The sequence below is a fragment of the Protopterus annectens genome, chromosome 4.part1, assembly GCF_019279795.1.
Source record: "Protopterus annectens isolate FY-2018-M chromosome 4.part1, PAN1.0, whole genome shotgun sequence".
Taxonomy (NCBI): domain Eukaryota; kingdom Metazoa; phylum Chordata; order Ceratodontiformes; family Protopteridae; genus Protopterus; species Protopterus annectens.
In genome coordinates this window covers 361,723,539-361,736,030 of record NC_056734.1, presented here as the reverse complement: position 1 = coordinate 361,736,030, position 12,492 = coordinate 361,723,539, and the positions used below count along the sequence as shown (strand labels likewise).

The following is a 12,492-nucleotide window of genomic DNA, read 5'->3' as shown; positions in this document are numbered from 1 at the left end:
CAAGAAACACTGAGGAAAATGGCGTTGGCTGATGCCTTTATACCCGAAGAACTGCAGCTATGACGTCGGGTGAAGTGCGACACCAGCCGAGGTCAGACCCAGACTTTGGAATCTGGCCGACCGAAGGGCTGCCTGACGACAGGACAACCCATTTGTAAGGACTGCAGATGCATGCCTATCGGACATCTACATTTATGGTAGGTACAAAACTGTACTTTACAGCACCTGACATTTGTGAAAACCTCACTTCCTTTGGGTACACCATCAACGAAAAGAAATCAAAACTGGTACCCAGTCAAAAGATTGTATTCTTGGGAGCAAGCTTGGACACAACATCCCAGATGACATTCCTCACTTCAGAAAAACAAGTCTATCTGACAGCCTACTTCAAACAAATGGCCACCAGAACCCAGCTATCCACAAGAAAAAACTGTAGGCTCTAGGGCTCATGGCCTCATGTATACTGTTAATTCCATATGCAAGACTGCATATGAGGAAACTTCAATGGTACTTAAAAAGTCTTTGTTGCCAACATTCTCAGGACCTGGAAACAGTCATTCCTATCATACCCTGTCTAAGGACAGAGTTCTTTTGGTGGGCAGAAGCATGCAACCTCAACAAGGGACTGCCCTTTACTCAACCCCATACTGCCCAGACCCTAACCACAGATGCATCAGACTATGCCTGGGGTGCACAAATGGATGGCAAATGCATTAAGGGCCACTGGAGCCCAAGTAAAATTCATCTGCACATCAACCAAAAAGAGATGCTAGCTGTGCAGAACGCCCTGACAGCTTTCAGATCCCTACTCCTTCTAGGACAACTTCTAATAAAAACAGACAACACCACAGTTATGTGGTACATCAACAAGCGGGGGCCCACCCTGCAGGTTAGCCATGGCCCTGTGGAACACGGCCTTGGACATCCAAGTCCATCTGCAAGCTCAGTTCCTGCCAGGCAAACAAAACTCACTGGCAGATGACTTAAGCAGAATTCTCCTAGACCTACATCAGTGACAATTGGAGCCCAACACCTTCAACCTTCTGATTCAGAAATGAGGACCCCTAGAGGTGGATCTCTTGCCTCCCCCTACAACCACCAGCTCAGCAAATTCTGCACCAGGAATCTTCACAGCAGGGCCTGGAATGTGGATGCCCTCTCTTTTCAGTGGGTAAATCTCTCAGTCCTGGGTCCTCTCCTGTTTGGTATCTACTTCTCTGAAGTGCAGGCCAACACAGAAGGTCTTTGGCTAACAAAGTTTGCAGATGACTGCAAACTAGGAGCCATAATCAAAACTCCTAACGATGTGGACAAACTACAAAAGGACCTCACTGAGACAGATACCTGATGTCAAAGCCATGGCCTGAAGCTCAATGCCAAAAGGTGTATTGTCATCCCCTTTGGTAAAAACTCTGTATCCATGAACTACCACATAGCTGGTAGTCTACTTAATGCCGAAAATGTGATGAGACCTTGGGACACAGGTGGACAGTAGTCTCTCCTGTGATAATCACATCGCCACAGTGGTCAGGAAATCCTTCTACGTTGCTCATCTCATCACAAAAGGATTCTCATCCAGAAAAAAAGATGTCATTGTTCCCCTCTACTCATCACTCATTAGACCCATTACAGAGTACAACGCCCCTTTTGGTATGTACCTCACAAGACATCTACAACAACTGGAAAGACCACAGAAATACCTCACAAAGAGGATTACTGGCCTCAAACAGATGCCCTATGCAGACCGTCTCAAAAAACTACAGCTTTACTCCATCGCATATCGCCTACTCATGGGCGATCTCTGCCTAGCATACAAAGCTATGTCAAACCCAGAGCTGTTGGACATGCTCCACTTAAAGAAATCCCAATCCCTCCGAGCTACATGCTCTAGGGACCTAAACCTTGTCACCACAATAAACAGAACATGCTGGAGGGATAGATTCCTGTCCCAGAGACTTCCCATACTCTGGAACAGACTACCTATCTATGTCAAACAGAGCTCCTCATTAGCACTCTTCAAGAAAAATCTTGATGATTGGATGGGAAATTCACCCCGGGGATCACTTCTGTCTCTCTGCTCGACAGGGGCACAGGAAAATAATTTTCTTGGGTGGCGAAAGCCAGGGTACATTTTTTGGCTAGGCTTGTATGGGCCCTAGGGCCGATAGCCTAGTACCTACCTATGAATCTATGCCTTTTCCCCTCTGCTACTTCTCTCAAGAGTATTACTCAAGATAAGACTGGACAGACCAAGGACAATTCTGATTGCCCCAGACTGGCCACGCCAGCGCTAGTACCCACTCCTGCGCAGCCTGTCACCAGTGCCACCCTGGCACCTACAACAGAACCCAACCCTGCTCTCTCAGCAGGGGGGGCAGATTTTATATCCGCAACTGCAAGCCCCAAGTCTTGCAGCCTGGCTTATTCCTTGAATTCTCCCCCAGCAACCCTAAGTAAGCAGGTGTTTACGTCATTCTTGAATTCAGAAGACCCAGTACAAGACAATCCTATGCTGATAAGTAGAAAAAAGATATTGCTCCTGGATTCAATCTAAAGGAGAGGACACAACTCTGCCCTCCCTGCCTCTAATCCTGGATTACTTAGCAGATCTGCTCCACAAAGGTCTGTCCTTCTCCTCCATTAAGATCCATGCATCAGCCATTTCGGCTCATTACAACACCGAGGCACCTCTCTTCTTGCACCCTCTTATCAAACAGTTTCTGAGAGGGGCAAACAACTTAAGGCTGCCAAGGAGAGCACCCACTCCTGCTTGGGACCTTAACTTTGTACTGGAAAAGCTCGCACTTCCCCCATTTCAACCTGCAGCATCAGCAGAGTTAAAATTCCTCTCTTGGAAAACAGCCTTGCTTCTGGCCATCACTTCAGCTAGAAGAGTGTCTGAGCTACAAGCACTTATGGCTGTGGAACCCTTCATTATTTTCCATGCTGACAGAGTTTCCCTCAGGACTAACCCTTTCCTTTATGCCTAAAGTGGTGTCCAGTGTGGCTCTCAACCAATCCATTTGCCAACTTTCTGCTCTAATACTCAAAATAAAGGGGAGAGGATCCTGCACTCCTTGGACGTGCACAGACAGCTCAGATTCTACCTTGATAGGTCTAAGCCCTTCAGAAAATCTGACCAGTTTACTAAAGTCAGCTTTGCAACAGGGGCAGAGGGCAAGGTCATTACAAAACAAACAATTTCCAAATTGATAGCACACTGCATCCATTTCTGCTACAAGCAGCATGGGAATCCAACCCCTCAGGGGAGTCAGAACACATTCCACTAGGGCAACATCTACCTCTACAACATTTCTCAGGGGAGTCCCTACCAGGGTATCCTGGAAGCTGCTACCTGGAGTTCAGCACACACCTTCACCAAGCATTACCACCTGCCTATCTTTTTCCAAATCAGTGCAGGTTTTGCAACAGCAGTCCTACAAGGCATACTAGCCAGCCCTAACTCTTCTTGACTGCCTCCACTCTTCAGCTTTGGGAATCCACCCAAGTGTGATGACTGCAACAGTGAAACACGAAGAACATAGTACAGTTGTGTACACTTACCATAAATGTAGATGTTCGAGTGTGTTCACTGTTGCAGTCCTGGTTTCCCTCCCTCCAGCCCCCCTGGTTTCTCTCTCTCTCTCTTCTCTATGGCTATTGCTCACCCTGTTCAGGGGTATTGGTATTTACTTTTTACTGGTGGTGTTTTCCTCACCATAACTTAGCTCCCTATTTGGGGGGCTCCTGACATTTGGGGCAAGAAAAACTGATGTAATGGCATCGGCTGCCTGTTTTTATACCCCTGACGACAGTCCTGGAGCGACAGCATCTGACGCAGAGATACTAAGTCTGGTATTCGGGCCGATTGAGGGCTACCTGCAGGCAGATAACTCAAGTGTGATGACTGCAACACTGAATACACTCAAACATCTACATTTATGGTAAGTGTACACAACTCTACTTTAGCAAACGCCCTGTTATGAATAGTTGCAGGCATGGGTACTTGACTTTTTGAAAGGATGGATGGATGGATGGTAGGAAGTGCATTTAGGTAGCTGTACTGTGCAAGCTTCAACATACATGTCCTATGCGTTACATTACAGAGCCATCCCTGTCATCTCAAGATGAAACAGATTTCAAAGGATTAGTCCAGATACAGTCTCGTAGATCTGCTAGCTAAAGTGATTGAAAGGAAAGGAGTGTAAGGACATTTATGCAGCTAGAGGACTAAGGTAGTAGCTGTTGGGATAACCTCTATCCATCTGTCTATCCTTTGACTGCTTTAGTTACACTAGGCTAGCAGCATCTTTTTGGGGGGAGACCCAAGATGGTATTTATACTACTAGGGGAAATTTGAGCAGGGCATCAGGAGTGCTTTCCCCTAATCTTTTCAGTAGGTGCAGTGGGATTGTTTACATCCACCTGAGCTACTACCAACTCAAGCAGATGGGATTTTGATTTAACATCATATCTGAAAAATGACACACTCCGGAGTACATCCACCTCCTCATGGTGCGCTGCAGTGTCAGTAATCGATCTGCCTGGGGTGGGAATAGAACCCACAGCTTTCTACACCAAAGATGAGTGTGTTACTTGTTGCACCACTGACACCAGATGCTAATAATATATTATAAATTGATTAGTCTATTAATTATAGGTAATAGTATTTTAATAATTTAGTTAGTCCACTTAGATTACATTGCTGTAGGTTGTTGCTTGTGGAATTGCTTATCACCTCACTGATCTTCATAATTCGCTACTTTTTAGGTGTCAGCATTTTTGAAGTATCTGCCTATTGTAAATTATTTACAAATGCTTTAATTAAGTAAAACTTTGTTTCAGGAAAGGTTATTGGTAAAAATGGGAAAGTTATTCAAGAAATTGTGGATAAATCGGGAGTTGTCAGGGTGCGAATTGAAGGAGAAAATGACAACAAACTGCCAAAAGATGAGGTAGGCTGTTTTATTCCCTAATGTTTTGTAGAATTTTTTTGTTTTCCTTCTAATGAATAGAAAGAATGGTTCTTGGAGAGGTTAATGCATTGGCTGCTAACTTTCTGCTCTGTTCTTGAATAAATAAATGACTTGGTATAGCTGGCTGCTTTCTAGAGGCATACGACATCACACTGAGATGAAAGATCTAAAAGAAAGTTTGCATGTTTTTTGGAGGGGGGGTAGACAATTAAGTAATGAAATTATGTGTCACTGTAGAGAAGGCAGATTCACCTTACCTCATATGTAATGGGTCATGCATCTACATTATTATTATTATTATTGCAAGCTCCTTAAGCATCTAGTGTGAAGAAGTTGAATGTTGCATGTGACAAGGATGTTGATCCTAAAAAAACTGTTGATAATCATATTTGTGAAGTTGCTTAAATATGTTTTCTATATAATGCTAAGATTCTGAAAGTGTTATTAAAACTAGATAGCCATATTTTAGGTTTACTACAGCAACAAATGTGAAATTTTGTTTTATGATGGTCTAGCACAGATGAGCTTGAGCCCCCAGGACACCCTCTGGATACACGACCAGCCCCAGCAAAGAAACAGAGTAAATCTAGGGGGGGGGGGGGTTGGAGAATAATTGGTAGACCCAGCATGGACACTGTGTACTGGGAGCCAGCCATAACAAGGTCTGAGGGGACCAGAAAAAAGTTGGTGGAGAGAAGATGCTCGAGAGATACAGGGGGAAAAGAATTTCTGTTAACTACTTCCCATAGACACACAGACTGGCAAGTCAAAAAGTAATTTTCCAGTCCCCTGATAGGTCTGATACTTCTCCTCGTCTCAGTGTGACCAATTCAGAGATGGACATGCAGTAGTCACTGGCACAGCCTGCTAAGCTGAGTACAAAGATAGTACACTGCTTTCACCTTTCTGCAGAATGGTAGGACTCTAAACCCAAGCTATGGTGTTTTTGAAGTGCAAAAGACTGGTTATCCATTTTTATCCCCTTTAGAACACTAGACAGTAGGAAGGAGGAACACCATTTTTGGATACCCTTCAAGAAGTACATTGTGGACAAGATGGTGCCTCCCCCTTTGGAGTCTGATTCCCATTTACAGTTCATACAGAACTGTAGGCATAAATAGTAAGTGGGTTCAAGCAAGTCTCTGCCTCCTGCTGCCTTTGATGAGGTCAAGCGTATAGACACCCCTAACAGTGGGACACAAACTCATCTACTGCAGAGGATGAGGAGAAAGATTTGGCCTGCACTAGTCAAATGGCATCACCCTCAGGTATGTTTCGGATGAAGCAGACTTAATTTCATCTGCATCCCCAAAGGATGATGTGTTCTTATGGTGATATCACCACTAGGATGAATGAATATGTTATGAGGGAGATAAAAGCTATTGCAGACCCTAAACATATTTCAGTATTCTGTGTATGAATGCACCAATACCCAGGTCTGCCTCATAGCTTTCTGAAGCTTTTGAAGTAGCCTTCATAGTAGCTTCTTTGTAACTGCACTTCCCCTCCACCCAAAAAAACAGGTTTTGCAGGATCCAGGAAAAGCATCTGTTATTCTGTAAGAGCCAGGTTTTGGATGCTGTCGTTCTTTTCCGGGCTACAGTACCTTACTGAACTACAGGAAATGCAGGGTCCTAAACAGGTTTGGGAAGAAGGTGTATGCATTCTTTATCCACTCTGGTGATATTAATTGCCAAATGCATATTATTGGATATCAAGGAGGGATTCTGATGTCAATTGAAAGCTTACTTGCAGAAATTCAGACTGAATTCCTCAAGTTCCAGATTTGGACACACAGTTCAGCTGTACCGTGGGGTAAAGAAGCACACTATTAAATGAGATTATGATGCAGTGGATGCAGTCTATAGGGTGGCTGCTATAGGTTCAGTCATCCGGTACCATGACCTGCTTTAGGGTGCAGGCAATACCTGAGAATATCAAAGGAAAACTGTTGAATATACCCTTAGAGATTCTTTATTTAACAAACCATTCTGGGATATCATTAAAAGATTATATGAAATAGGCAAAGTCAAAGAAAGTTATGGAGCTGCATTTTCACATCCCCCATTCACCAGTACAGCAGAAACCATCCTTGTAAGACTTGCATCTGTTTCAGGAATCCTCGTGGAGCTCAGTAAAGTGAGGCTAAGAAGTCTGGGAGAAGCAGTTGTGGTGCAGGAAGAGAAGTACAAAACGGGGAGGCAGACAGGAAGTGGATCCACTACCACTCTGATCAGCTGTGACTTGGACCACTCCCTTCCTCCACATCATGTCCCTTGGAACATTTCCTGCTGATATCCTACGTGGGAAGGGAGCACATTTGAAACACTTCTAAAAGACATAAACAGGGATACCCTCAGACAGCTGAGTTTTGCCCATCATTGCAGAAGAGTATAGGATATAGTATATGATGCTCTGGTTCTATGTCAGATTATCAAAATTTTACTTCTTCGAATCACTAAACATCGAACATCAGTGAGCGAAGTAGTAAAACCTCGAAACCCTATTAAAACATTTTAAAAACAAAATGGTGTAAGCAGGGGGCAAGCCCTCCTGCACTCACCACGTGGGGGGCTGCACCCCCCACACCTCCCGCTCTTTAACTATACCAACTCCGAGATCGCACTACAGTGTAGGAAATGGAAATCTTCCGGTTCCGTACTGTATTGCACTGAAGTGCGATCTCGGAGTTGGTATATTTAAGTAGTGGGGGGAGCAGGGGGGCTTGCCCCCCTGCTTTACACCTTTTTTTTTTTTATGTTTTTATAGGGTTTCGAGGTTTTACTACTTGGATCACTACAGTTTGATGTTTAGTGATTTGAAGTAGTAAAACTTTGATAATCTGATATAGCCCTTGATGCTCTTAATCCCTTTATGGGAATGTCTCTGGTGCAAGAGTAACAGCTGTATCTTGCCTTGTTACAGCAATTGCTAGATCACGGGCAGTAGAAGAGGTACCAGGGTGGATTAGGTTTTTATTCCCAATTAGTTCACAGAAAAGAAAGCGGCCCCTGGAAGCTAGTTTTGGTCCCATCAGAGCTCTACTTTAAAATTGCCCAAATTCATCAGTTGCTAATCACTGTGCTTCTCTTAAGGGACTTTCTGATTGCTTTAGACCAAAAACATTTATGTTTATATGTTCCTGTTGATGAGGGCCCACACACAATTTCTGGACCCATATAACATTTCTGAAGTTCAGAATCAGACCCTAAAGGTATTGGTATGTTTCTTTACCTTTTGGAATTTCTGCTACAGTCTGTGTATTTACAATGTGTATAGCTCCAGTGATATTCTTCTTAAGGATGCATGTGGGCCCCATCTACCCTTACCTGGACAACTGTCTTCATAATCTTCGTAATAAAAAAAAAAAAAAAAATAAGCCGCCTGAAAATTATTAAAGATTGCCTGGAAACATCAGAATTTTTCAGTAAACCTTGCCAAACAGGACAAAAATTGTATTTGGAGCTGACTCTGAATACAGATTGCATGATAGAATTCCCTGGGTATGACTTCCCAGGGGCAAGTCTGTGTCCTTACAGACTTTCATTCTGAGACAGGTCAGCTGAGACTGCATGATAAGCCAGTTACTTATCGGAGGCTCTAGCAGGTATGGTATCTTTAATGCTTCTGGTCCCTTTATCAAGCTGCATATGTGGAATATTTAGTGGTTACTCAGAACATGTTTGAAATCATTAATGACATCCTCTGGGTACGATGGTCGCTGTTGCCCTTCCTGCACTTGGAGTGAAATTTTGTGTTTGGCAACCAGGTGCAGAGGAACTAAAGGATACCTTTTTCTGTTACTAAATAAGTCGATTCTCTGACTATAGATGCCACAAGGGGGACACAGTCGCTCAAGGGTGTTTTCAGTCCACATAGAAGTAATTACACATCAGCCCGAAGGAGATGTCATGCTCCTAGCCCTTAAATCATTAAAGCACTAGTTGAGTAGGTGTCCTCTAGCTCAACCCAGACAACATTACAGTTATAAGGTACATAAGTAAAAAGGGGGGTGGAATGGTATCCACTGTATGTACTGGGTGTGAAGGTTTGCAAGTTGGCAAAACCATTCTGAAACTCCAGGCTGTTTACATATCCTCCCAAAGCACCAGACAAACTAAGCAGAGCACTTGTGGGGAACTAGAAATTAAAACTGAATGGACAGATGTTCTTCGTGTTTCACTGTTGCAGTCATCACATTTGGTTGTCTGCTTGCAGTAGCCCTCAGTCGGCCTGATTAACAAAGTCTTGGGTCCTGCGTTGGTTGCTGTCCTTTCTTCCGTGACATCAGGTCGTCAGGGGTATAAAACATGCAGCAGAAGCCATTACCCCAGTCTTTCTTACCGTGTGGTGCTCGAAGCAAAAGCAGTTCGCAAGTGCCAGTCGGCCAACTCCTGAAATTTTCGTTCTCGAGTTTCAGAACTGAAGTCTTCAACTAAAAGCTAAGTACCACGTTGGGGAAACTTTTTCTTGCTCTAAACCGATGTCAGTAAAAGTTAATAATTGCATTACTTGTGGAAAGCAAATACCTCATAAAGATTTTAATTCGTACTTTATTCCTTGCCTAGGCCCTGACCACGACTTACCTCTCTGTCGGTTTTGCACCTTATTTAAACCACGAACTATCCATCTTCGGTATATTTTTGCTTCTAAATATTTTGGTGCTCGGTTCAGTTATCCTAATATGTCTTCGGTAAGCCATCCGAACTTGTCTGGGGTACAGCATAAACGAAAAGAAATCACACCTGGTACCCTGTCAACAAATTATATTCCTGGGGGCAAGCTTGAATACAACTTCCCAGATGGCTTTCCTCACCCAGAGAAAGAAATTAATTTGACAACCTACTTCAAACAAGTGGCCACAAAAACCCTGTTATCTGCAAGGCAAATACTACAAGCCTCGGGGTTCATGGACTCCTGCATTCTTCTAATTCCAAATGCAAGACTGCATATGAGGAAACTACAATGGTATCTAAAAAGCTTATGGTGTCAACATTCTCAGGATCTAGAAGCAATGAATGTTCTTCATGTTTCACTGTTGCAGTCATTACATTTGGGTAATCTGCTGGCAGCCTGAATTCCAAAGTCTTGGGTCCTGCGTTGGTTGCCGTCTTCTCTTCCATGATGTCAGGTCGTCAGGGGTATAAAATATGCAGCCAACTACATTTTCTTTAGTCTTTCTTGCTACGCGGTGCCTGAAGCAGAAGCATTTCGCAAGTGCCGGTTGGCCGACTACTGAAATATTCACGTTTGAGTTTCAGAACCGAAGTCTTCAATAAAGCTAAGTACCCCGTTGGGGAAACTTTTTTCTTGCTTTTTACCGATGTCAGAAAAAGTTAATAATTGTATTACTTGTGAGAAGCAAATACTTCATAAGGATTTCCATTTATACTGTATTCCTTGCATAGGCCCTGATCACAACGTGCCTGGCTGTCGGTTTTGTGCTAGATTTAACCAATGCACTATTAAGCGTCTGTATATTTTTGCATCTAAGTATTTTGGAAACAGATTTAACTACCCAGAGATGTCATCGGATAGCAATCCGACTACCGGAGTACATAAAAAAACGCAAAGAAAAGGACAGAGAAAGACAGTCGAGATTCAAAACCGACGACGAAGCTTCTCCTAAGCCAGTCGCCGGTTTGCCGGTACTCAGGGAGGTGCTTTTGCAGCCCTTGATACCAGCTACCTTCGAGTCACAGGCCTCTACCGACACCCATGTGGAGTCCGGCATGCCGCAAGATACTCAAGGTATTGGACCGATGGGTGTATCTCCCTCGGATGGGTCCGAAGCCGCTGAGCAGGCACTGGCTTCTGAGGGTGCATTCAGACCTCAGCATTTTTATATCAAACCGAAAGCTGCAAACCCAAAGGCAAAGACACCTTCCAGAACTAAAAAACTGATGCCTGAGCCACGTGCACAGGCCTCTGTGCCTAAAAAACAGATGATCAAAATGGATGAAGACATTACCACCTTGATTAGGGGTACCCATCCCCCTCCAGATAAGAGGCCTAGGCAAGACATTGACTATGAATCTTCAGGTTTCTGTTTCTTCTGATTCCGCTTCTGATCAGAAATTATCTTTACCTTCCTATGAGGATTCTGATGCTGAGGAGTCTATTCCATCTGCATCTCCTCCTGAGGATTATTCATTTGGAGAAACCCTGCATACTTTGAGGGAACATTTTCACTGGGAGAGTCAAGACTTCTCAGAATCAAAAAAGAGGCTCAGGGATTTCCTCCTCCTCCCTCAGCACAAGCCTTTAGCCATTCCCCCTGTGTCAGACATTGTGAATGATATTTTTTTAGAGTCAACCCTGACTGAATACTGAGTATTCAAAAATATCCTTACTTGGACGACTGTTTCATTCAAGCAGAGAACAAGGACACTCTTCTACGACACCTGCCGTTTGTGAAAAGGCTTCTAGCATGCCTAGGGTACACAATAAACAAAAAGAAATCACAACTGGTACCCTCTCAAAAGATAACATTCCTGGGTGCAAGCTTGAATACAACTGCCCAGATGGCTTACCTCACACCAGACAAACAAAGGCAACTGACTGCTTACTTCAAACTGATGGCAACGAAAACCCAGTCTTCTGCAAGACAAATTCTGCAAGACAAATTCTGCATGCTCTGGGCTTTATGGCATCCTGCATCCTACTAATTCCATATGCAGGACTGCATATGAGGAAACTTCAGTGGTACCTAAAAAGTTTATGGAGTCAACATTCACACAGTCTGGAAACAATGATTCCTCTCATCGCCTGCCTGCAACAGGAGTTTCTATGGTTGGCAAAGGCCTGTCACCAAAACATGGGACAGCCCTTCACTCTACCCCCTGCCAGTCAAACCTTAACAGATGCATCAGATTATGTCTGGGGGGCCCACATGGCAGGAAGATGCATTCAGGGCATATGGGCACCAAATCAAATGCATCTACATATCATCCAGAAAGAGATGCTAGCTGTTCAAAATGCCCTAACAGCCTTCAAGGACTTGCTTCATCCAAGACAACTACTGATAAAGACGGACAACACCACAGTCATGTGGTATATAAACAAACAAGGGGGCACACACTCATACCCCCTTTGCAGATTAGCCATGGCACTGTGGGACACAGCTTTGACCTACCAAATAAATCTTCAAGTTCAATTCTTGCCAGGAACATAGAACACTCTGGCAGACGACTTAAGCAGTAACCTTATGGATCCAGAAGAGTGGAAACTAAATCCACAAGTATTCAGCATGATAACAGAGAAATGGGGAGCCCAGACATAGATCTATTTGCCTCTCCTCAAAATTATCAATGGAAAAGATTCTGCACAAGGACTTATCACAGACAAACATGGAAAGTGGATGCCCTGTTCTTCAGTTGAAAAAAACTGTCAGTTTACGCTTTTCCTCCTCTGCCTCTTCTACCCAAGGTCCTCCTAAAAGTCAGACAAGAGAAGCCAAAGATGATATTAATTGCCCCGGACTGGCCCTGCCAATACTGGTACCCAATCCTAAGGA

The 12,492-nt window shown here is 43.8% G+C and overlaps 1 protein-coding gene across 2 annotated transcripts in view; it reads left to right on the top strand.

The window, feature by feature from the left end:
* The window catches only part of FXR1 (FMR1 autosomal homolog 1), a 1,545,230-nt gene that overhangs the window by 712,282 nt on the left and 820,456 nt on the right, over positions 1-12,492 (top strand). For both annotated transcript variants that reach the window (XM_044070180.1, XM_044070179.1), the window contains exon 10: positions 4,846-4,955. In XM_044070180.1, coding sequence (XP_043926115.1) covers positions 4,846-4,955 — 110 coding nt within the window. The remainder of the gene's footprint in view (positions 1-4,845; positions 4,956-12,492) is intronic.